Source organism: Passer domesticus, chromosome 11 (assembly GCF_036417665.1).
Source record: "Passer domesticus isolate bPasDom1 chromosome 11, bPasDom1.hap1, whole genome shotgun sequence".
Taxonomy (NCBI): domain Eukaryota; kingdom Metazoa; phylum Chordata; class Aves; order Passeriformes; family Passeridae; genus Passer; species Passer domesticus.
The window spans coordinates 14,680,101-14,705,681 of NC_087484.1; the positions used below are offsets into that span (position 1 = coordinate 14,680,101).

At 40.0% G+C, this 25,581-nt stretch overlaps 2 protein-coding genes across 14 annotated transcripts in view; both read right to left on the reverse strand.

The window, feature by feature from the left end:
* The window catches only part of RASA2 (RAS p21 protein activator 2), a 45,644-nt gene extending 34,285 nt beyond the window's left edge, over window positions 1-11,359 (reverse strand). Inside the window, exons 1-2 of one of the 3 annotated variants that reach the window (XM_064385854.1) lie at window positions 11,218-11,359; window positions 5,033-5,138 (exon numbers count right to left, since the gene is read on the reverse strand). In XM_064385854.1, the coding sequence (XP_064241924.1) occupies window positions 5,033-5,138; window positions 11,218-11,278 (167 nt within the window). In that variant the 5' untranslated portion in view covers window positions 11,279-11,359. Of the gene's footprint in view, window positions 1-5,032; window positions 5,139-9,850; window positions 9,891-11,217 lie in introns of those variants that run through there. The other 2 variants (XM_064385856.1, XM_064385855.1) reach the window with 2 other exon arrangements.
* Window positions 11,360-14,425: 3,066 nt separating this feature from the next.
* The window catches only part of ZBTB38 (zinc finger and BTB domain containing 38), a 47,902-nt gene continuing 36,746 nt past the window's right edge, over window positions 14,426-25,581 (reverse strand). For all 11 annotated transcript variants that reach the window (XM_064385876.1, XM_064385871.1, XM_064385870.1 and 8 more), the window contains one exon: window positions 14,426-20,245. In XM_064385876.1, the coding sequence (XP_064241946.1) occupies window positions 16,667-20,245 (3,579 nt within the window). In that variant the 3' untranslated portion in view covers window positions 14,426-16,666. The remainder of the gene's footprint in view (window positions 20,246-25,581) is intronic.

The window sequence follows — 25,581 nt, forward strand, 5'->3', positions numbered from 1 at the left end:
ACACTGAGCTGTCATCAAAGGTGCCCAAAACCATTCCAATACAAGAGCACAAAAATATGGCAATGCCTTCTGTTTGTTTAATCAAAGGTAAGAATCAGAGCACACAGAGAGTGGTGTCTCCTCTGCAATTTCAATTCTATTTTTCTGTCTTGAAATTATTTTAGCTGGTTCTCTAGACTTCCTGATACATTAACAAGTTTTGTTTTATTTTGTTATTCAGTACATGATTAAACTACATTTAATCTTAATTTAATTTAAACTTATTGATTACTTAACTAACTGGCATTTGTTTAGCTCTAACTTCCATGTCAAAACTGCTGCTCTAAGATTCAGACCTGTGAGAAGTTATCACTAGAAACTCTAAGATAGAACAGTGAAAAAGAAGCGTTAATCTCAAATACACACGATCGCCCTCACACCACAATGGTCACCACATTTCTCCATCTAAAGAAATCCAATATCATGTTTACAGCTCTCCCTATTTAACTGCCATGTGCACAGCCCTCTACAGAAAGACTCTGGGCTCCTCTATGTTACACATTTCATACAGTGTGTTGGTATCTTCACTCCCAGAACTGATACTCTCATTGAAGTTAAGGAGTACTTATCAATGTAATCAGAGCCAGCAGTCAGAAATTGTATTTCAAGATTGAACAAAACCACAATGTTGTTTGTGTTACTGCAAGTGATGAATTCCAAAAGTCAAGGAGATCCACAGAAAAACCCTACCATTCTAGAACTGGTTCTTAAAATAGTTTCAGTTACAATGTATTAATATCACTGGGGAAAGATGTTCATGAAACTGCTTTTATGCAGAAAAGTACTGTGATATCTGTTATACCAAACCCTGAAACAAATGCTGGGGTTTTTTTGTTTCCCAGCAAAGTATCATTCTGACCCTATTGCTACAGTACTTTCTTAAACTAATAAAAATATGACAAATATGCTTATGTTTGGAACAAGCAGTTCATGTTATTACCTACCCAAAGGATACCAGAAGAACAGGTCACCATCCCTACTCTCTTCCCTCCAAAATAACCATGGAAAAAGACCACCCCATGCTTAAGGACAATGGCTCATCAGATAAATTAAAAAGAGCTGACAACTAACTTGAAAAGTGGGTAAGAACACAGACAAAAGAATCTAGTATTTCAAATGTCTAGAACAGATTTTTAGAAACAAGAACTTTAAGGGCAGGAATTCATTATAAGGAATTCCACAAGTAATAACGTTCTTTTTGTTAAAACACAGACCTTTTACCACAGGCTTCAAAGAAGACAAATTAGTATTAGCCTTTGCACTACTCTGAGAAATAATTTAAGAATTCTCAGTAGAAAAATTCAGCTGTGGCTTTTCAGCTCCCCTCCTTTTTATATAATTTCAAAGCCAACAAAATCTGCTTTGATTATAAGGGCTGGGTTCTTCTTGTCAGCACCAGGACTGAAGGCTTAAACTCAAGAGCATCACCTTCAGCAGCAGTGCAGCCCTAAACAGCCTCAACTTCCTTATTGCCATCAGTGCTCATTTTAATTGTATTGACACAATAAGTCAGACCAAAACCCAGGATCAAACACAGGCTTATTTTAAACTAAGGTCAAGTCCAGGATCTGCCTCCCCTCGCAGCTATACAAATAAAGCTGCAGCAGTACAAACAAAGAGACACTACAGCAGAAAGAGGGAACAGTGGGAGAATGAGCTGGCACTGGTGTCAGGGGAAACTGTGCTCCAGCTCAGCTCCACACAGGTATCCTCAGGGAACAGCAGACTACAGTGCACACAAGTGCCAAGGGTTTAAGTACCTGCTCTGGAAGGACCTATGGTACTCCCTGCATCCAATTATAATTAGGCTGAGATGGAGACTATAAGCAGAGACTTCCAAAAATCTATTTAGTACCTTTATCTTGCACCTAAGAGAGCAAACTTTGCAGCTACACATATGCCCCAGCCCCTAAAGGATGAACAGCCATTAACACTATTATTATTATTATTATTTTGACCTCAACACTATATTAAGTCTCAGACTTGGCAATGAAGAAGCCAATAATACAAATTCAAATAGAAGGCAATACATTCTTTTACTCATGTTGATACATTTTTCTTTATCTAAATTAACAGAGGTTATCAGTTGTTGATTCATAAGCAAAGTATGAGGCAGAGAGAGAAAATGTAAGGTAAAGAACACAATGTATTAGTAAAGACATTCTTAGCTAGATCCAGAACAGGCTGGCAGGGTACAACAGTTTACAGCATTAAGAAATAATTAAAATGGGGAACTCACTCATCCTGTTCCTCAAGGATTCAGTCAGTTTAGTACTTTCATTTGTGACTTTGATGCAAGAACTTTAAAGACTGTGATGGATATGAAATTAGAAGATAGCACTAATTCAAAGGACAACCAGACTGCCATACAGGAAGAACTGGATTACAGTAGTACAGAATATTAAATTTCACTGAGTAACACACTCCTCTGCTCTTCCCTTCCTTGCTACAGTAACCTGGCAGTTCTGTGAGGACACTGATCAATGTCCCAGCCTGTCACCTAATAAAAGCAATGGTTACATCAATGAGAAAATTAATTTCTGCTGTAACCTTGCACTACCACTAAGTTCATTTCAGACATCTGATAAGGTTCACAGATATTCTTTCAACTTTCCAAGGGAAAAAAAAAAAAATCTTTCTTTAGAACCCACAGAAATCCCACACTATGTCAGGAAATATTTCTCAGTCATTAGCCAAAATATCCCTCTTTCACTTCAGTATTATTTCTTTTTTTTTTTTTAACTTTGGAAAGTCATTTGTTTTACATCTGCATTCCAACAACTCTCCCAGTGCTAGTGGAAGGCCAAACCTATTTGCACATATAAAAAATACACTTCTTAACAGTTTTCAATCAGGGTAGTCAAAACTAATTTTAATTCTAGTGATAATTACTTCCACAGTCACTTCATTAGCTGATATTCACAGGACTAAAATTTAGATTAAAAACTGTATAAATTTGCAACCCATAATAGAGTGACAAAAACAGACTGTGAATTATGTGTGTAAGAAAAAGCAAGCAAACAATATGAAACAAAACAATGAAATGCAAAATTGCATCTATGACTAAAATTATACTGTACTACACCTCACAGAAAAGCAATTTATGAAGTTTTTGGGTTAATAAGAGATTGGAGCTTTCATCTCCTGTCCCAGTACCTCTAGGTTAGTACGGTTTCTAGTTTAACACAGCAATAAGAAACAAGATGCTGTAATTAAGTTTCTGGAATGAGAGTCAACCTTCATAACTGCATACACAGTAGCAATCAAGTATAAGCACCCTACTGGGGTTGCTGGTATTAGAGGATGAGTTATTTTATTACATTTCACTGGTTTCCATGAAACCCTCCCCTAATTCAGAGGATGAAGGAGTCACCTAGAAAATCAGTGGAGACAGAAAGGAAAAGAGCAGTTCTAAACACCGGGTCCTAACTTCTAACACAATGCTGTCATCACCTGAAAAGTTCTCTGTTTGAGGCATGTTATTTGAGACTCCTCTCTCCACAGCTGTTTTGTTATAGTGAGATTTTTTACTTCATTTCCTCTGTAAAGTATTAATGACATTGCAATTACATTTCAGTTAAAACTTCAATAATATTAAAATATTTTTGATGGATCTAAGGCGTTGTACTTCATCAAATATTTTGATATGCAACTAATAATGCTTTCATTAGGTGATGAAAGCATATAAATGTAATAGTTTTTAAATAGAACACAATAAAAATATCTGTATACATCAAATGTAACAGATCTTGTTTCTGAGCATAGTAGTAGCTTCTAGGGTTTCCATTATTAACATCAAAATCAGAGAGCAAAGTCTTTCAGAGATGGTTTGGGGTCTTTTGCTCATGAAACTATTGTCTGTTTGAAGGGGAAATGTTAAGTTTCTGCTTTGTCAATACAGTCTCCTCAACATTTTTCTCTGAAGGATTACTCAATTGATTTTGCTTTGGTAATCAATTGCAGCCTGTTAAATTCTGAAAATTTTATGGATCTAACTACAGCAGCTACAGATTATGAATAGAAACAAAATATTTGTTCCTGACTGCCATATATAGCACTTGCTTTTCATGCAGAGCATAAGGAGGCCCTGAAATGATGTCCTGAAAAAATTAAATTCCCTATTTAAGTTTGTCATCTGAGCCGCTCCTCACCTGTAAACATCTGGAGAGACATCTCAAAGAATGAATACTAACAACAAAACCATTGGAAAAAGGAATTAAGAAAACTTTCCAGCGTTTGAACAGACTGTCTGGGTTTTAAAAGGAAGGCTTAATGTCACCTCCACATAACTGAAACTGTCACTCAGATATTCTGAACAATGAAGCTGCAGTGATGCTTTTTTGGGTCCTCTGTGAACTTCAGACTTTTGAGACATGAAAGCCCTTATATGACTGCAGCTGCGTCATCCTGACTTTTTGTTTGATTCTTTTTAAGGCTCTAAATCAGTAGCAGAATCTACAGCAAATGGTGCCCAGGGAAACAAAGCAAGGTACTCTGTGTGGATCCTGTTACAGTTCCCAGAACAAGAATTACAGGAGAGAACAAGGCCTGTTCAGGGGACACCCCAGAGCACAGAAAACTCATACATGGCAAAGTTCCGGTTCCTTCATTCTAGGAACAGGTTTTACCAGATACACAGTAAGAGCAGAATTCCACCAATACACTTCAACTGCTTCTCAGAAGAAGGAAACAACATAGGGAGCATGCACCAAGTAGATTTCTTTCCCTAGAAAACAACCTAGCAAGAAAAAGAATGTTATACTGCCCACTGGAACAGAATAGAGTAATTGTGAAATATATTCTAGCATATTTCATTTAAAAGCTCACAAGACTCAAGTTTGACTTCTTGCAACACTCTCATGATTTACACATTGCTGTAACATCTGAGTAGCTGCCACAAGTCAGTGCTCATTTTAAAGCAACAGAAGCAAAAGCCATACACACTGGTATTGGGCAGTCTTGCTCATCACATCCATTTAAAAACTGAGCTTACCTTAAGGATTTTTCAACTACCTGTGTACGAAAAACTTCTTCTTGGTCCAAGTTTATGGTACAGAAAAAGTCTCTCATTTTGTTGGGTACTAAGTGTTTGGCGTCATCTGTAAATAAAAAAAATTACTGTAAATATTGCAGGGGAAAAACAAAATATTAGGTACAAGAATGTCACAGTTTTAGTGTGTTCAAAAAATTTACTTTTCCATTCAGCATGCATTTTGATATTCATTTTCAATTCATAAGCTTCAAGAGGGCAGAGAAGTTGCTACATGCAGCTTCCCATGGAATGAGAGTCGACAGGAAGAGACACACTGACTCATGAACAGCACTGCTTGCAGCACAGCACCTGCACTTTCCCTTGAAAGGTCTCATCTCTGCCCTGACCCTGCACAACTTACTAAATCCGAGACACTCACAGCCTGAGGTCATATGGCATTAGGTCATAACACCAAGACATGATCTGCCTCAGCTATTGCTCACTTGGTATTTTCTCCACAAATACTTTGGCTAAAGGAAGCTGATTAATAAGCTTTGCCCATCAAATCTTTATTTCATTTTCCACAATGAACAGCAAATTGTGAGTTGGCTGAGCCTTTGAAAATATATCCCTCATGAGTACGTTCATTTTTTCCTGACTAGTAGAAGGGGGAAATAATCACCTCCTAATTCAATGTAACATGGAAAAGAATAAAAGGAAGTTTCTAATAAGAAGGAAAGATTGGCAGCACAAGAATACAAAGATTTGCTGGGTATTGAATCTAGGTCACTGCAATTACATGCTGGACATAAGGCAGATCTGTTAGGAAATGGTTCCCTCTAAACAATCACAGCTAAAACCAGTTGAAGTTGCTCTTCCAAAATCCAAATGCTACAGACAACTATGTTAATTTATAGCAACACCATTCTCTAAATTAAACAGACTTTCTGCCCAGATGTCTCCTTCCCCTTTGAATGTCTGTAGACAACAAACAGACCCTTTCCACCTTTTATTTTGCTAAAAGAAATTACAAGCTCTTCTGGTACTCTCTCCCATGAGAGGCTCCTAAACAGAGGAGGTGATCTGCCCCTTTTCCACTTGGTTGTGGAAACCACAGGCAACCAGAATTGCATTAGGTCTTAGCCAGGACCTCTTACATCCTTGCCTGCTGCTGGAAATACCCCTCCTGATGACAAGCGGAATCAACTTTATACAAACATTATCTATTTATATAAGATATTAAAAATAGGATGAAAAGTACATCTAAGTATTGAGGTTTAATTACTTTTATGTCTGAACAGCCTAAGACCTTTCAGAAAGTACAGTCTGAAACTAGATTTGAAATGTCATACATGTTTATTTTTTAAAAATGCAGATATGAAGCACAGTGAGTAAGCTTTATTCTCTATGCTGGTAAGATGTAAAATCAAAGTTCTGTTTTCTCTCTCCTCCACACTCTTTCTGTGTTAGATGGTTAATTTAGGTTAACTTATTACAGTCTTGGAAGTAAAGTAAGCAATGCCCAGCACTGGAAGGGCTGCGCTGACCATCTCTGAGCAGAGAACGTGACAGTTCAACAGGAACACAGACTGAACTTCAATCATGACATTTTTCAGCTCGGGATATGTACACTGATGGAAAGCATGAACAGACACTTAAGGAACTTCCACAGTTGAAACCTGTGCTCTCAGAAGCATCAACAAGCTTTTCATCAGCTTGGGTGCGGGAGAGGAGGAAGTATACACTTTATTTTTAAACACCACACTTCATGTTGACAGATTGAGAGACGTGAACAAAAGCTGGTTTTAATGGCTTTAGACTCCAAAAAAGGACTAAACTCCAAGTTACCCTTAAGTGAGATATTGCAGGAGAACCAAGGAAAGCATCAGATTACCACTGCCTTAACTTTTTTTAAGGAAGAGCCAATTTAATAAAACATATGACATATAAAAATCAATTCATCAATCTGGATGTAATCCCCAGAGAGCTTCTGATACCAAAACTTTATAATTAATAAGCATGAACTGGATGTGTCAGCTGTTCCTGAGAACAGCTCTGTTTTTTAGTTAATACAAATACTTATGTTTTTCCATAAAATATTTAAAATACAACATTATTTAATCATCACTGTAAAGGCATCGTACAGTGGACTTTGAAAGGATATTACAGTTATTATAGTTTCATATTTTCTTAAATGGAGTAGAAATCAAATATTTCTGAATAATTCACTATTTGTCTGTATACTATAGTGCAGTTTTTCAGTTTTAAAAGAAACTTTCCACCCAGAGGAATACACAAAATACAAGTTTTGATTCTAGCTGGTTAGAGCATGGTGCTAACAACACTAAGGCTGTGAGTTCCATCAGCACAGGGGCCATTCACTTAACAGCTGAAATTGATGATCTTTGTAGGGTATTTTCAACTCAGAATATTCTGTGATCTGATTTTCCAATCAGTTAAAAACCTTTATTTTGTAGCCCAAGTGTCTGCCTTCAGAGAACAGACAAACTTTTGGGAGGAAGAGGATCCTCAATCCTGAGTTAAAAATAACCTCAGAGCACTTGTCAGGTGAAATACAGAGCATGAGATTTCACATAGTTTCTAACACCTCTTATTATCTGTGACTGTGGGAGACATTTCACCTACACAGTGACCCAACTCTTGCAAGAAGCTTGTTTCCTTTAAAAAAAAAAAAGGCTCAAGTCTTCGATTACACTGCATCTTCCTTTTTCTGAGAAACCTAAGGCTATAATGGTTGCATAAAAATCAAGTATTAACAACATCAGATATCTGCTTGAATGTTTACATTTTCTGTACATATATGTAATAACCTCTGTTGAGTCAAAGTGTGCAATTAGTGTCCATGTTCTAAATTTCTTTGTTCTGGGTCCCTACCAGAGGACATTTATACACAAACTCTGAAGTATTTGGTTCACAGGACTAAACATATTATATAGCAACAATAAATTCCACTCCAGGAGTGCAGCATAATCCAAGATAACCATACACTGTTAAAAACACAGTGCAAGTTGGAAAAAGAACGCATCCTGAATCCTCAAATGAGCTCTAGGAGACAACAGGGACATTTTTCCAAGTGCTTCACTAATGCAGGTTTCAGTAAACACTCCAAAAATCAAGGCAACTAAAATCACTAACGGTACTTCCGCATGGCATAAAATGAAAACAGAAGCCCCCGCCTGAAACACTACACTACAAGATAAGCTAAAGCTACCTGACACCACATACCTTTGCAAAGCATTCTTGTCATTACTATGGCACATAAAATAAAGCCATCAATACAAAAGCATTGCCAAAAAGGAAATACAGTTTTTTTTATTGGATTTTTTGGTGAAAACCTGCTTAAGAGTAATACTACACTTTCCAAAAATATTACAGAGTCTTAAACAGGCAAGACCAGTTCACTTCACTTGAAAACTGGAGGCAGAAGACTGGTTGCAAACACTGACAGCCCACAAAAACAGGATACCAGGGACTGCAAACATGTCCTTACTCAGGTTCTTCACTTCTAGGTATGCAATAGCTGCCTAAACCACCTTTAAGAACCTCTCAATTCTAAATCTGGTGTAACGATTTGTGTAACATTGCTAAATTTAGATTTTGCCACCAATTTGTGCATTGGAAAACAAGGTATAAATAACAACTTTCTGCAGATGGTGTTTTCAATACATGCAGAATTACACAGAACTGACATTACCTCATTAAAACTACCATGCTCTCTCATGCAACACACAAAAAATGAGCAAGTGTCAAATTTTAATTGCCAGCAAAGCTTGGGCACCGAAATGTATTCTCCTTGTAAGAAACATGCTATAAGGAATTTCTTCAGACTGTGAACATCAGCTTTCCAAAGTGAGGCCTGCTATTGTTAATCCCTCCAGATCAAGGATTACATTATTACATTTGTTTATTATTCTTCATTCAGAGGGTTTTCCCCTACAAAACACAGCATTAAAATACTAGCAAGAACTGAAAATAACACAGTATTTATGGTGTGAAGAAGCCAAAAGAGCATCTAGGCATCAGAGGGCTCCCAAGCTTCCACAGCATATTTAACTCATTGAGTTTTTAAACAGTTTTTGTTTTCTTACAAGAAATAAGTAGGTTTACAAAATGATTTTCACACTGTTTCAAGACATGTCTTTTATTGCAGCTGTTACTTCCACTCATTTTTCAAATGGGTTCTTACAGGTCCATATGAACTTTTCATATATTCCCCAGGAAGAAGGTCACAGTCCTCTGTTTACTGACACTTTTGTCAGTTAACTGAACATTCAAAGTTAGGATACAACCACAGGCTCAATCCATAATGCATAAACGGGACAATAAAACTGATTTCAATATAAGTCTTAAGACATTTTCCTTTGTTTTTTAATGCATAGTGGAAAACTTTTATCAAGTTTAATATCCCAAAATGTAAAACTCACTCAATGTTGTGTAGTCCAATGTTGACAAAACCTTACAATAGAAGATAGGAAGCAGAATAGCATCAAAAAATAAGCCACTTTCAATAATCTTTAGCAACTAACTTCTTATGTACTCCTAGGAAGTGGGTCATAGTCCTTCTTCCTAGGGAGTACTATGACCTCCCCAGGGAATACATAAAACCTTGGTTGCTAGAGATTACTGAAGACAGATTAAGAAAGGTGGGGCTGCTCAGCTGGAGAAGGTTGTGTGAAGACCTCACAGCAACCTTCCCATATCTCAGGGGGAAGCCAGAGAGGGACTCTGCACTGACAGAATGAAGAGTTCCTATTGTTCCCATTGGAACAAACTGAAAAAGCTGAAACGTAGGTTAAATATACGGAAGAAATTATTTACTCTCGGGGTGGTAAGGCAGTAGCATAGGATGCCCAGAGAAGCTGTGGATGCCTCATCCCTGGAAGCGGTCAAGGCCAGGCTGGATGGAGCCCTGAGACGTGTAGCAGAATGTGTCCCTGCCCACGGCAGCAGCACTGGAATGAGACCGTGTGTAAGGTGCTTTCCAAACTAATCCATTCCATAGCCCTATGATTCTATGAATTCATGCTTTAACCCCAAAACTAACAGTCTGCATTTTAAAAGGCTAGCTGGCCTGTATTATTCTGTGCTAACTGCTAACAGCAGCAGATCTCGGTGTGTGCTCAGCCTTGCCGACCTAACCACGTCCTATTGCTCACAGCTCGGGCTGAGAGCACCTCCAGCTCCACTCCGGGCCATCTCCTGTTTTCATGACCCAGTCTTCTATTTACTGAAGACACAGTAAATACATCTAGGCTGCATGACGATATTTAAGTAAACACGGCTCCACTCCTCCACCAAACCTAATCCTTCAACACGTTCTCACAACCGGTTCTCAGCCCCAGCGCCATGCCCGAGTCAACTTGTTTCGCTTCATTCTCAAAAAAGTCGACGGGCTGCGTGAGAAAGGAAACAAGCGGGCCGCGTCCGAGCGCTGTGAACGCGCTCCGGTGCCCCTCAGGAAGCCGCCGCACATCCTGTTTCTCCCACTCGCTTTGAAGCGCTCCCCAGCCGCACCGCACTGTCCGCGCCTCCCCGAGCCCCCTCCCAGCCCACCGGCTTCCCACGTTACCGAGCCTGTCGGCATCGGCAGTCAGCACTTCCCAAACACCAAAACAAGGCCACCGGCCTCTCTCTCCGCCTCCTCCCGCTCGCACACACTCTGCACAGAGGCACGGGAGTGCTGGTAACCGCTTCCAGAACAACCCTTCACCACCAACTTCCTGCACATCGCTAATTTCGCAATTTCAGCCTGACAAACAGACTGTGATGCCCGAGGTCCGGGCGGGAGGGGGCATTTCTGTTGGCCCGCTGACTCCAGGAATCCCTCGGAGCCACGGATGCTTCCCTGGCACTCCGGGCCGGCCCCGCCGCGTCCATGTATCCATCCATCCACGCAAGAGCTCACGCACCCATCCCGCCCCGGGGCGCGCAGACCCCGGCCCGGCCCGCACGTGCCGCCACAAAGCTCCTCCGCGGGGCCGCCGCGGCGCGGCCCGACCCGGACCCGCACCCGGCCCGCGGCCCCTCCGCGCCCCCCCGCTCCCGCCCCGCCGCCTCCAGGGCCGCCGCGCCAGTGCCCGCCCGTCTCGCCGCGGGGAGGGAGCGGCAGCAGCGGGGCCGGGTCGGGAGCGACACCTGAGCGCAGCGGCCCCGGGCGCTGGGCCCCACCGCAGCGCCGCACTTACAGATCTTCCCCCGCAGGTTCTGCAGCACCCGCACCTCGTCGCCGCCGTCTCCCGCCGCCATCGCGCCAGCGCCGCCGCCGCCGCCTGCGCAGTGCAGCGCCGCGGGGGAAGCGAGGGAGGGAGGGAGGGAAGGAGCGGCCCGGCCCCGCCCCCGCCGCCCGCGGGCACCGCCGGCCGGGGCGGGCGGGGGGCGCGGCGCCTGCGCTGGGGCGGCTCTTCCCGCTGCGCTGCGAGGCGGCTCCGCACGGCGTTCGGCACCCGGCGCTCCCGCCGGCCCGCGCGGGCCGCCGCGGGGCTCGGCTGGTTCCGGAGCTTGCCCTGACCGCTCCTTCCCCTGCTGTTAGTCAGGAAGACTGGACATAGCCTTAAGCTGCACCAGGGGAGGTTTATGTTAGACATTAGGATGAAGTTCTTCACAGAAAGGGTGATTAGGCAGTGGAATGGGCTGGAGTCACTGTCCCTGGAGGTATTTTAAAAAGACTGGACGTGGCACTCAGGGCCAGGGTCTGCTTGACGAAGTGGTGTTGGGTCATAGGTTGGACTCGATGATCTCAGAGGTCTTTTCCAACCTAATCGGTTCTGTGGTTGTATGCCTCCCACCGGGACAGAGGGCTCGGCAGCCCGGCACGTTGAACGCTGTGTTCTCTATGCCGAGACTGGTCACATTAAATGGAACGAGTGGCAGCTCCGGCCATTTTGGCCTGTGGTGTGCCAAGAGCCCGTCCCTATGCAAAGCACAGCACGGGCTCCACTGGATCTCCTCTGCTGTCACTAGTCCACGTTCAGCTGTTCAGCTGTGTGAGAAATGCCATGAAACAAGTAGGAAATGGCTCGGCTGCCAGCACTGTCCCAGGAGCAGATGTCGCTGCCTGCAGAACGCCACAGGCAAGGCTTCCCTCAGGAGTCACACAGCGCCCGGAGGTGTTTGCAGGCTGCAGCAGCTCGCCTTCATCAAGAACTAAAGGGCCTTTGCATCATGTTTTCTACCAAGAATTCTTGAAGACACCAATCCTAATGTGAAACTTTGGGATCTGGCTTACGCCCAGACTTCACCCTGGTCCTGCATTGGTTCTGGGCATCTACCCTGGGCCCGCCCAATCCACCAGCCATTGGCGGCAGGTGACTTGTCTGCTTCAGTGTCCCTCTCAGTCAAACTGAGGGTACACACGTTCCCAGACCCTGCAGACAGAGTGTGGTGGAAGCCTTTCCTGACTGACACGTCCTAAAACACGGGTAGTTCAGCTGGCTAAAGCTGGTTCAGGAAGCAGTACAGGACATGGGTTCTTCACTCTACACATAAAGACCTTCCTCAGTCTGTCCTGCTGTTAAAGGGAAGTTTGGAAAGTTGCAGACCAGCATTGTCATTGTCTCTAACTGAAGTCCCCTGCTGTGGTGCTCTGGCCATTTTTTATTTTTCCTTTGCAAATCTTACCATTATCACTATGATATGGTATGGAGCCATATAGTCTGTCGTTACTTCTTGATGGCTTTTCCTTGCATCCAACTTCCCCACTGCTTCTTCAGCAGTGGTGACATTCCTTCCTCATCCCCATACTCTACATTGTGGCTGGGGAAAGAAAGAGAGAGGTGTGTTTCAAGGCAAGCAGGGTAGTGGAGGGGAATAAACTGCTGCATCACACCAGTGACAGGTGGATTTGTGTGAATGCAAAACCTAAACCTGACAAAGACAGGAGTTTGCATAAGCTGAATTTTAACCTGTTGGAAACAAGAGGTTCCTCTACAGTACAAATTGAGGATTTGATTATCTCCAGTTGGCTGTCTAGGCTGGCTGCCCTGTCTGGCTGGTGGCTGCTGAACTGAGGCTCACCTGGGCAGAGTCAGAGCTTTGATCTGGAAAAGCAGCAGGGCAGCACGCTGTGAATGGAGATGTGTGCTTGAACTGTGCATTGCCACACTCTGGGAGGCAGAGTGACTCTACTGCCTCCATACTCTCTCAAATGTTATGACCACGGTGGGGGTTTACTGTTTTAGCATCAGCTTTCTTTACAGCACTGACCTGCATTATCAAGTTTTGCCAGATTCCTGACACAGTTTTATTTTTAAAAAAAGTTTTGCTTTAGTATAACATAATGATATTCAGAATACTGTTTCAATTGCATAACATTCATTTTTGGACTCCTTTAAAGTTACATTTTAGGAGTATCTGTATGACAAGTACATCTGTGTAGCTAAGGACATGGTTAAAACAAACACTGGTGTGCTGAGTTGCAAACTTACGGGAAAGATTTCTTCATTTAACAATGGAGATGTACCATGGGGGATCTTTGCTTCTTGTGAGAGAACCTCACAGCCAAGCTGCTGAACTGCCAGTGATAGCTGCAGTGTTAAGAAAGTTTAGAATGTATAATAGTAATGAAAATACACACAAATGCTTCTGCCTGTCGTTTAGCTGCCATGCAATCTCACTGCACAGAAAACAGCAATATCATTTACTACATTTGTTCTAACTTTGGGTGTATCATAAATGAGGACTAACATTTTGTTTAGATGCACAAACTTCATGATGATCCACTTGTCTTTTTAATTAGCATTTCAAATAGAGAAAAAAAAAAGAACTTATTACAATTAGCAGACTTATAACTTTTTTTAGTTACACATCTCTCCTGCCAACCATTCCAAAATGACCTGCATAATTTAGCTTAAGTTTGCTTTTTAATGCAGGTTACAGACGAGTGACACCTAGCTGAAGGGGGAAGTACTTTGAATATGCATGGTCTTCTCTTTTGTATGTATCTTCATATTTTCATATGCAATTAGATATTTGCATTTTGAACTGTATTTCTTGACAGAAGCCAAAAAAAGTAGACTGTGTAAAATACACAATCTATACTACAAGGTTACTAGCAGAACTGAAAAGAATTTTTCAAGTTTCAGGTCCTCATGAACACGTTTAAGATGTTGCAAAGTATTAAACACCGTTCACCTGTATTTCCAGCCCTCTGAAACACTGAGCAGGTAGATTCTGTTCTGAATTGCATTCACCCTGTATGATGCCAGGAGATACCATCACTTCCCTTGAGCTCTGGCAGGTTCTCAATTCAGTGTTCTGACCTTAATGAAGGAACTACTTGGTAACCGTGTTGCTTAATTTTCCACTGAAATAACTATTAGAAGATATGTATCTGTGGATCATATAGATTATATAAGTATTAAAACAATTTAAAAAATTGAGAGACTTACAGAAAAATAGGAATATGTTATTTTAATTAAGCAAAAACAGAGTTATAATCACTCTTTCTAAAAATAAAATTAGACTCTTTATCAATCCTTAACATCTGCATTTAATATTTTCTTCTAAACAAAAATACAGATGTGATTATGTAGCAAATTACAGTCTTTGACAACGTATAGTATTTACGTTCTCTTACACTTACTTTAATTCTAATTTGGTCATTAATACTTGATCCATTACTGCAACATGTTACTTGTAGTAAAAGTGCCACAATTGAACTATAAACATGACATTGCCATCTTAAAACTGCTTTGCTATAAACTGTAGAGAATATACAGAGTTACAAAGTTGTTGTGTTTTTATCAAAATATACAAACCCCCCCCAAACCTAACACAAGCTAACAATATTTTTCTTATGAACTATACAGTTATATAAAATATTTGTAAAATTATCTTTGTATTTATAAATATTCTACCTTATTTGCTTTGGTCTATATTTATCACCATACAAGTCCACTTAGAAGATATCTTTGTGTACTTTCTTTGAAACATCTTTATACTTTCCTGTGTTTATTATTCTATTATCCTTATTTAAATGGAACCAAAGCTGCCATGAAACCAGTTTCTCAAAGGGTTCATAGCATTCACCAGTGACAGAATAAGCAAGTGGACTGTATTATTACTTCAATCAATACTGTATTATCATTTCCATTGTAGTTTTATTGTACCCAAGCTATAGTTTCTTTTAAAATATTCAAGAAGACAAAGTTAAGTAACAAATTGTGAACCATCACAGAGAATGAAGTCAAGAATCACTAACCCTTGTCATGACCTAATTTTTTAACACTTCACAGGGATGAACATGACTACCAGAAATGCAGATACGGTACAACAGAACCCTATCATATAAAATGCAACTTGCAGACATACACCTGCTTGGACTTTTTTAAGCATCTCAGTTAAAATGAATCACACTTCCACAACACAGTACTAACTGGAACATTTTGGTGCTGCCTCTCAGAAGCCCATTCTCGCAGCTCGCAGTGAGCTGTGCACTGCAGGCTCCCCACCACCCTTCGGTGCGGCAGGGTGAGGGAGGCAGAAGGCTGACACTCCTCCCTGCAGCAGCCTGCTCCTGGCCCGTCGCTGCTGGAATGGTCACTGGGGTCACTGAGAAGGGACATCTGAAGGTTAAATGTTGCATTTAAGGCATGGAGATCACAGGGAACCCCACAAACTGGCTCTATACTTGTTTATACACACAGATAGCCTCAGGGATATATATGGAAGCAAGAGTCTTATTTACCTACTCCTCTCAAACTCAAAGTATTTATGGGGAGTTGCTCTACTGTTTGTGTCCAGGCATTATTCCAGGAAGAGGAGGGAAACTGTCTGTATGTCCTTCTGTTGGAAAAACTGTATTTCTAAAAGACAAGAGTTGCAGACCCACCAAGAGGTGGACATTTCTACACAGGACTTCTTTGTTTCATAAGAACAATTTTCTTTAGACCAATGCACCTGAAGAGTTCACCAGGCCACTGGCATGGGGATTTATGCAGTTTGGAAGACTGGCTATAGCAAGTTCCACTGAACTTTTATTAAATGTCTCGAACATATATAAGTTGGGAATACTTCTCACACCTCCACTCAGACTTAACAGTTATTATGGTAACTACAAAACTGAATATGGAAAGGAAAAGAGTAGTTTAAACTCCTGAATGTTTCGTAAAGGCTGAGTTACAGAAAAGCATGGCAGTACTCAAATGTACTTCGGCACACCCAAGCCCACGAAACACTTCCCACCTTCACTTTAGAATACACAAGATTACAATTATTTCCTTTATAAACACATTACTGTTGTAAAAAAAAAAAAAAAGCAATGTATGGTTTCTGCAGCAAAAAATCCTTCTACAGAATACACAATGAACCTACTTATTACTTTTGCTTCCAACAATTCTGATTCAAAACCAGAACTGTAAAATAGTTCAGTGACTACTTTCTTGTAATGTTAAGTAGAAGGGTCTGAGTTGGCCATTTTTCTTTTTCTCTATGCTAGAGTCTGTTGTGGCAAAAGTATTTTGGGTGTTCCAAATTAAATCTGTATTATTGCAAATACTAGTTTTTCTGTGTTATTTTTTCTTTTGCATATATTGACGGAAGAAATTTGACCTTACTGATACGTTTCCCCATTCAACACATCTTTATCTTCTCCAATATATAGTTTTGGATTTTTTTTCTCTTTTGCACAATTGTCACTCACAGTATAACTTCTGGAGTTACATTTTGTTTATTTTTCACTTCGCTTCCTTCTGAGCCAAGGAAATGTGGATTTTCCAAAAGTTTACTGCTTTCACTGCAAAACTGCTCTTTTCTATCTTGTGTGCCTGGACTCTTGAATAGATGTTTCTTCTGGTGCATTCCCAGAGCAGCTGCAGTCTTGCAAATTTTGGGGCACTGAAAGCAAGCATATCCTTTTCCATTGTGTTCGCGTACGTGCCTTTGCTCGTGGTTCCTTTTGGTAGAAAGATACAAGAAGCTCTGAAAGCAAAACTGACAGTGGTAGCGTTTTTCTCCAGTATGAATTCTTTCATGTATTTTAAGTGTTTCATTTAAAGTGAATGCCTTATTACAGTATTGGCAGACAAAATCTTTGACACCCAGGTGAATACGTTCGTGTTTCTGTAGATTACCAAGAACTGAGAAACATTTACCGCAGGTTTTGCAAGTGTAGGGCTTTTCCCCAGTGTGACACCTCATATGCATTTTTAAAGTGGATGGACTTTGAAATTGTTTTTGGCATAACTCACAAATGTAAGGCTTTGAAGCAGCTACATGCCAGTGTACGTGTTCTTGAGCTTCTGCTGTGGAAGACTGGTCTCTTTCACAGAGCTCACAGTGAAGATTAGGCATTTCTGTGTTCTCCTCCTGGCTGACCACCTTTTCCTCAGGAGCATTCCTGAGCGCATACTCTCGACTGCTTGTGTTGTGGCTTTCCATACCAGTGTTCTTGCTTCTATGCTTTTTCCCCCACTTGGTCTTTTTCATTTTTCTTAGCTGTTTGGATTTCTTTTTTGGTTTATAATTATAATAAGGTCTCCAGGGTTTATCACTGGAGTCCTGGTCACTAACATCATCACCCATTTCTGTCAGCTCTAGGCATTCTGAGCTGTAGAGTCTAGATGGGCTTTTTTCTTTTACCTCCATTTCTGGTTCTTCAATGAGATTGTCCTGTTTGGATTCGTGTTTGGATTTTCGACCCCTTTTACAGAACAGCTTAGATCCTAATATATGTCTTTTTACAATGGCTTCATTACCGATTTTTACTGTTATCTGACAAAGAGGCGCGACATTGCTGTCAGCAGATGTTCCAGGTAAGGCAGGCTTTGCAATGTACGTTTCAGTTTTACTGGACTCTTGGACAGTATTTGTAGTTTTGCTACATGAACCTTCAGATCCTGTCATGTGCTGTGTATCCTCAGTTGCTTCTGCTCTGCTGTACAGCAGTGTTTTCTTTTTCTCCTTAATAGTTTTTGATTTTGTAATGCATTTCCCATAACTATCCGACCCATACTTACAGTCATCACTTGCTGACTGACTGGGTAGGTTATTTGAAGATTCTGTCTTACTGTTTTCTATGGAAGTGACTGTTTTACTGTGCATTATTACTGATGAAACTCTGCTACTGTGCATTATAACAGAGGGTGCAGAGCTGCTGTAACTGATGACAGAGGTTGACTTTTCATTTACATTAGCTAAAGACACAACTGAGGAATCACACTCCTGTGAACCTGAGTCATTTGCAGCAGTAGAAACTCTTTTTTCAGCTGGGAAAAAGTCCCTCTGCAGGTCAGAATTTAAGATACCTACTCCTCCAGAGAAAGAATTCTGAGTATTTGTGGAAGATGCTGTATTATTACACGAAGATGTATCCAAGGCCAGAGTTCTGTTGTTTGATATTATACTATGTTGAAAATTCAGCGGTGGCAGCTCAGAGCTAAGAGAGCTCGGAATGAAACAGTTAGTAGAAGGAGTTTCATTAGCCTGGGTAGTTGTTGGAACATTTTCATAGGAAGAATTTCGATAGGATTTATAAGGCAGTCGCCTGCATTTCATAGGTAAGAGTCGATACAGTTTGTATGGGTACATGTTTGGTTTTAAACCCCCATTGGCCGTCTTTTTATTTACTGACAGGCGATGGTCAATTGCATGGAAAGACTTCTGGTGATTTTTCAGTATATAGTAAGTCATGAAGGTCTCCAGACAGAAAATGCACTGGTAGCGCCTCTCTCCAGTGTGCCAGATCTCGTGTCGGGTGCGGTACTCAGCTAACGCGAAGACTTTATTGCAGTAGTGACAGGGGTATGTTCTCCTCCAGGAATGCACATTTGCATGTCTTCGAAGGCTGGACAATGTGACATAACTACGCTTGCAAACAACGCAAGTGTATAATATCTGCCCATCAACGACTTTAACCAAATGATCCGTTTCTGGTAAAGTGCAGTTTGCATTAGAACAATCAGTGATGCTGTTTTCAGACAACAGAGGCTCTGTGTTCGCACAGGAGCTTCCGTTCCGTCCCTCTGTAGTAGTGCAGTTATCTGCAAAATTTTGTTCATTTCCATTGTGAGCTGATAAGTTACTTGATCTCGTGCAGACTTGTTCATGACTTTCCAGTATATTTAGATTTGCAAACTGTTTGTTGCAGTATTTGCATATGAAAGTTTCCTGATGCTCTGAGTGGAGCTGAAGGTGAGCAGTGAGTAACACCCGGTCATTGAATGATTTTGCACAATAGTTACAAGTGTAAACAGGTGGAGTGGCTGTCACCCCAGATGCAGAGACATTAGCAGAAGTGTTTCCCTCTTCTCTGGATACATGCAAATCTCCTGTTTTATCTTGAGGTTTTGGAAAGGAAGTAATTGCCTGATCACTAACTGCTTTGTGCTGGGCTTCTGCAGTGGTTACGGTGGAGGCTGGTACTTTTGCTGCAGCCAAACCAGTGCCATGGGGTTTAAAGGCTGACTTAGGAGTACTACCTGCTTGCTTTCCCTGCTGAATGACTGGGGTGGCTTGGTGATTTTCATAGTGGTCCTCACCCACCTGGTATGAAGGGCTGCTGTCCTGGTCAACAAAAGGTGCTCCTTGTGAAGTATCTCCCCCAGAAGAAACTGCATAGGAGTGTTCAGCCAAGGTACTGGCTGGCTCAGCATCTTTGCACACATTGCTTCTGTCGAGGCCAATGCTGGGAGCTTGTATTGTGTCAGACACCTTTTTAAAGCTCGCCCTCAAATCAAGGGGAGAAAACAAATTGTTTTCTGTTTCAAAAATTGAGAATGCATTTGTAATTCGTGGTCCATTTGTCACAGCAGAATCTTCATGTCGCTTTTCATGTTTTTCCTCTTTGACAGTCCCTTTTTCATTAACACAGTATGAATAGGGACAGGGGGAACTTGAAAAATTCACATCTGTAAGATCTTCCAGAAATGATATTCCCAGTTTTTTCCCTGCAGCTGCAAGGTCCGTTACAGTTTCCTGCCTCTTAACAACTACTGTGGAACTGTAGATGTAGTTCAGTATCTCTGTAAACACTTCAGCTTTGAGATCATCTAACTCCAGTACGTGACCTGAAATACAGATAGTACGACTCCAAAAAATGTTTTTAAAGTAAAGGCTTGAAGCTGCCAGCACATTACTATGGGCTTTAAATTTGGTGTCTTCCACAATTATGGTGACATCGCATAAAATACCCCGAATGCGCTGTTCATTTAAAATGGAAAGTACAGTGTCACTGTGGAAGTCGTCCTTGAGGTCCTTTGAATGGGACATGACTGTCATCTACAAGAGAAAAAACCACCAATTAGAAGGCATTTCTCATCCATTTCAGTTACACATTACATTATATATTATTTTTGTATATTTTTTAGTTGATTAACTTTAAAAGTTTAAGAATGAGTAAAATTTTGTCATAGTATTTCAGGTTTAAGTCATCTTATATTCTCTGGTGCCAACACTACTGCAGGAAATGTCTGTCCAGATCAGGAAGGCAGGAGCACCAGTAGCTCCTCAGCAGGAGGCAGAGGATCGCTCTCACTCCCTCCCAGCTGGAACCTGCTGTGCATCCTGCGCCTTTCACCGAGAATGCAGCCCATGCCTTCTGCTCTGCCAGCAGGGGAGCCGCTCAGGGTCACCCCGAAGGACTCCCTGAAGCCTGGATGGAATTCCCCAGCGTGCCACGGAGGGACCTGGCACAGCTGAAGGGGAAGGCTGTGCTGCCGAGGTTCTCTGCAGAGGAGGACTTTGCTTTCTGGGTTGTATGTCAGACACCGACTTCACAGCACAGCTGCATCTGGCCTCCTTACTAAGCTCATATTTAAATCACAGCAAGAGAGTCTCAGTTTCATGGTAAGGCTTTATAAGCAAATGAATGCATGAGGAACACAATTTGGTAGACAACAGTGAAGTACCTAAAACACTGTTTATGTGAACAGATTTTTTTTTAATAGTGATTAAATCCACTCAATAATTTACATTACTTCAAAATTATTGAAAAGTTCTGAATAAAACAAGTAGAAAATAATGGAGTAACAAATAGAAAATAAGAGAGTTTTTCCCTTCAGTTACAGCTCATATAGAGTGTTCACACTTTATAATTAGATACTGTGTTCTTGATTTCTTTCAAATAGTAAGATTTAATTGCAATAATAAGTACCATTAAATAACTGCTCATATAAAATAATCAGGTTTAATGCTGACAAAACTTATTTTGATTAGCCAGGCTGTTACTATATGAATATACTAGTTCATCCCATTGAGAAAAAATATGCAAAATATGATTGAAAAATATTCTGGAAAAAATTGATTAATTTGCCAGTTGAATTTGAATTTTGACAATTTTTGTCAACTGAATTTGCTGTCTGGTGAAAATTTGTTTTCAAAAGATGTTTTTTCTCAAATTCAGATCTGTACCACACAATGAGGTTTATTCTTTTTTTTCCCATGTCTGGAGTAGAGTTTTGAACTACTACTGTCCATTTCTGACTTCAAGTCATGAAGAAATAGCTGTGCTAGTGGAACTTATCACTACAGTAAAAAAAAATTACACTTCTTAAAGACCCTTTTTTTAAACTTGTGGAAGTAAAATGCACCTTAAAGAATATTACTGACAGAAATTTTGTAAGACAGGCTGAAATATTACAACACTCTCAATCAGGATTTACCTTCTAAACACTCCATCTGCTGCTCCAAACTTTAATGTTCAGCTTTAAAAATTTTATGATGACCTTTACCCTCAAATACTTTAAGTTAAGAATGCCAATATATAAGATGGGTTTGATCCAATTGGCAAAATAAAGGTTTGACCCATATTCACTAAGCAAACAGCAATGGCCATTTGGAACATTGGCTCATTCACCCAAAACAGTGGTGTTATGAATGAGATTCTATATGTCTAATTTAATAATCAACAAAATTTAATTCTGCAGCAATTTTAATTGAACAGCAGTTTAATATAAATTAATACAATCAAGTATGTTAAATATAATCACGCATATTAAAAAAATTGGCAGTGATTAATTTATTATTATTAAGGTTCATATAAAGCATAAGCAAAACCAACCAGGGTACGGGGAGGGCTCCTCACCCTGCCTCACGCACCAAACAAAGGAACCCAAACTACACTTACATACTGTAGGCTAATACATATTGATCAATATTTCCCAGAAATCTCCTCCTATTGTCAATTCTTGAACTCTACATCACTACACTGCATAGCACATGCTCCATTGTTGCCAGGGTGTCTCCTGCCTTTTTGGTGGTCTTTTCAGAGGAAGGCTCGCTGTCTTCCTCGCTGCCCTCTGAACAGTCTTACAGTTTGTACACATGCACTGGGCTTTGTGTTATCTAAGTAAGCATTATGTTCCAAATAAGCCCTATTATTTCATAGATAAAACCACTACTTAGATTCCATACCTGGAATCATCCCAACTTTGCTCATCCCAAGACTGATGCTGTTGTCTGGAATCATCCCAGCTTTGCTCATCCCAAGGTCAATTTTGTTTTGGGATCTTGCTTATCTCAATACTACATCCTGTATCCTGTTTGTCACATGTACCATTTGCAAAGGGGCCCATCTGCTTTGTAACACTAATCACATATACTTCTCCTCATATTATAACAATTATTTTCCAAAATATTGATGTAGTTACAATTTAGTTAGCACAAATCATATCTATTTATCATACTGGGAAGTAATCTGTTCTGGAAAATAGGGCCTCTATCACAAAGGTAAGTAATACAAGTCATACACTCTTGCTCTAACTCATCTAATTACACTTAGCACACTTTTATCACAAATCCACAAACAACATCCCTGCAAATCAAATTACACAAAAAGTAGCAACAACTTTACCACAAAGACAAACCAAACATACTATGAACAAGACTGTAGTTTAGTACATTACAGATGAAGCTTGGAAGTAAAATTTTTACCTTGCAGCTTCTATCAGGAAAGGTGTTATCTATGCAAATAGTCAAAATTTCTAATAGACTTTGATGGCTGAGAATTTTCAACGCACAGAATTCAGAACAAAACTGTGATTCACAAAAAATACCTCTGATGTTTCCCATGATATGCCATGGATGTCAAGAATTGAATTCATCAATATAATGGTGATAGAAACATTCATGAATATTATTTTGATTATTTGATCACTCTCAGCAGCTGTAAATCTAGATGCAATGTTCTGTGCCTTGAAATGTTAAAATCATAGTTTATGACGGGTTTGTTTATGACACTAATTTGGCTTACAATAAGTGATATTTACTCCTTTGGAATGGCAACCTGAAATTCACAGTGTTCAGATACAGTTATCTGCTCTGGTTGGGTATCTAAAAACTCAGATGGGAACTGTAGATAGTTTCTGGCGTATGGAGTCTAGAGCAAGCATACTGACAATTCTTTTCATCCAGCACAGCCACTATTCCATAATTGATTCCTTTTTCTCATTGACAATGTCTGAGATTACATCTGACTTGCTCATGTGATGTGGTATTAGAAACCAACTGTCACACATCAAAAACATTTCACAACAGGAGCTATTGATAGGGTTATTTCCTGAGTATAGGAAATAAATGATGTCAACTCTACCTCCCAGTGAACTGCCCCACAGGAACTTGCCTGTGTTTTTTCTCTTTCTTTATTGGAGACAGCTGGTTTTAGTTCAAAGACACATCATCTGACAGACTGTTTGCTAAGTGTATCAGGCTGCTAATGCCATGCTGAGAGGCATACAAACCCAAGTGGGTTTAGTACAAGTCTTATTATTCAACTAATTATCTTAAAATTTATCTTCCTAAGGACAAAACTGAGTATTTTAAATTTCTACTTGCCATGTATATAGATTGCCAGCTTTTGCAATCCTGGACAATTTGGTATACTAAACTAGATTCCTTGTGTCAACATTGTAGAAATGATCATTTGATATTTGGTAATTTAATTTTTTTTCTCTGTGTGCTAAACCATAAGCTAAATATCTCATTGGAAAGTCATACAAAAAACTTCCAGAACACATCACTTTTCAGAGCAAACACTTTTTCCTTCTTCATCTCAACCTACACATACCTCAAATAGTCCATTTATTCATGTCTGTAATGATTCTCTACTGCCTTCTATTTCACCTGCCTTGCTTCTTGCATTTGTAAAAACATGTCTGAAATGCTATAAAATCAAAATGCCCTACCAAAACACACATATAAATGGAATATTCTAGGAATTTTTTTACATTCCATTTGCAGTTCATACTGTAAAATGAAAACCTGCTTTTCCAAGGAAGCACTACCAAGAACCAAGACACATGGAGATCAAACTTTTCAGATGTGTTAGTATCAAATATTTTTCATCAAAACACTGGAAAATCCATTCAGAATGTAACAACTCTTCTGTATGATTTTTATTATAGAGTTACAGAAGAAAATTTAGTTTTTGTAAAAAACTAGTAGTAAAAAAAAAAACTAGTAAAAAACTAGTATTTGTAAATTTTCCCCAAAACATAAATAAGTACCATTTGACCTATTAAAAACCGATAAAACTCCTCAGCCAACTAGTCCCTCTTTTTTCACAAATCTGTCTGTTAATTTCATACTCTTTACTCTCAAACCAGACATAAATACTTTCTTAGGAATCTGAACAGCACCTTTGTAGTGTTACCTAATGGTCTTTGGTACACCTATGAATAACTTCAGGTTCAGAACAGCAGAATTTTTGATTGGGGGAGGTTACAATATTATTTTCAGATTTTCTGCAAATACAGGAATAGACTTAACCTGTCCTTAAAAGTTGTTGGAATCACTTGGAAAAGTAAGATTTAAATATTCATCTGAAATGTAAATGTAATGGTCAGTAGGTTTATTAAATTATAACAGTAGCTTTCCTGATATCAACAGAACACCACTCCAGGACAACAGTCACAAATGAAAATAAGTAATATTGAAAGTTAATGTCAACATCAGAGATTGATGCATCCAAACACAAATTTGACTACTAATGCCTCACAGATGACACTGCTAATTATAAATAGAGAAGCCAGCTCTAGGTGGACACAGCTGAGAGTAGAAGCTACTGTTAATTTTTATATTAACATTACTCTGAAGTCAACAAAGAGTTCAGAAGACGTTTTACTGGCCCATGAGTACCAAATACAAACTTTTTACTACCACAGAGAACTATTACAATCTAGGAATATTCTTTTAACTTCTGCTTATCTTTTGAAATCCACTGCCAGGCGAGTGTACCCCATTATGTATGAGATTATTCTATTCCACTTCAGTCAGCTGAATTTGAAAGACAAGCTAATGGCATAACAAAAAAACTCCAAAGCATTAGTGGCAGTACCCAAGCAAAATCAAAACCAGCAAGACAAAAGAACTGCAGTAAGAATTCTCCCTGTTTTCTTACTCCGTGAATTTCTGCTGGGTTTTTAAAGTGCTAATACATTCTGGTACTAACCAACAGGACACTACAGAAATATGTTCATTCCATATCTTCCTTATGCTCAGTTTCACCCCACTCTGTAAAGGTACTTTGAAGTCTCTTTTGTTTCCAGTTGGCTTCCCCAGATGAGGAGAAACATTCACCTGTATCTCAAGTCTCCTTAACGATGCTGGTTTTGTTCTAG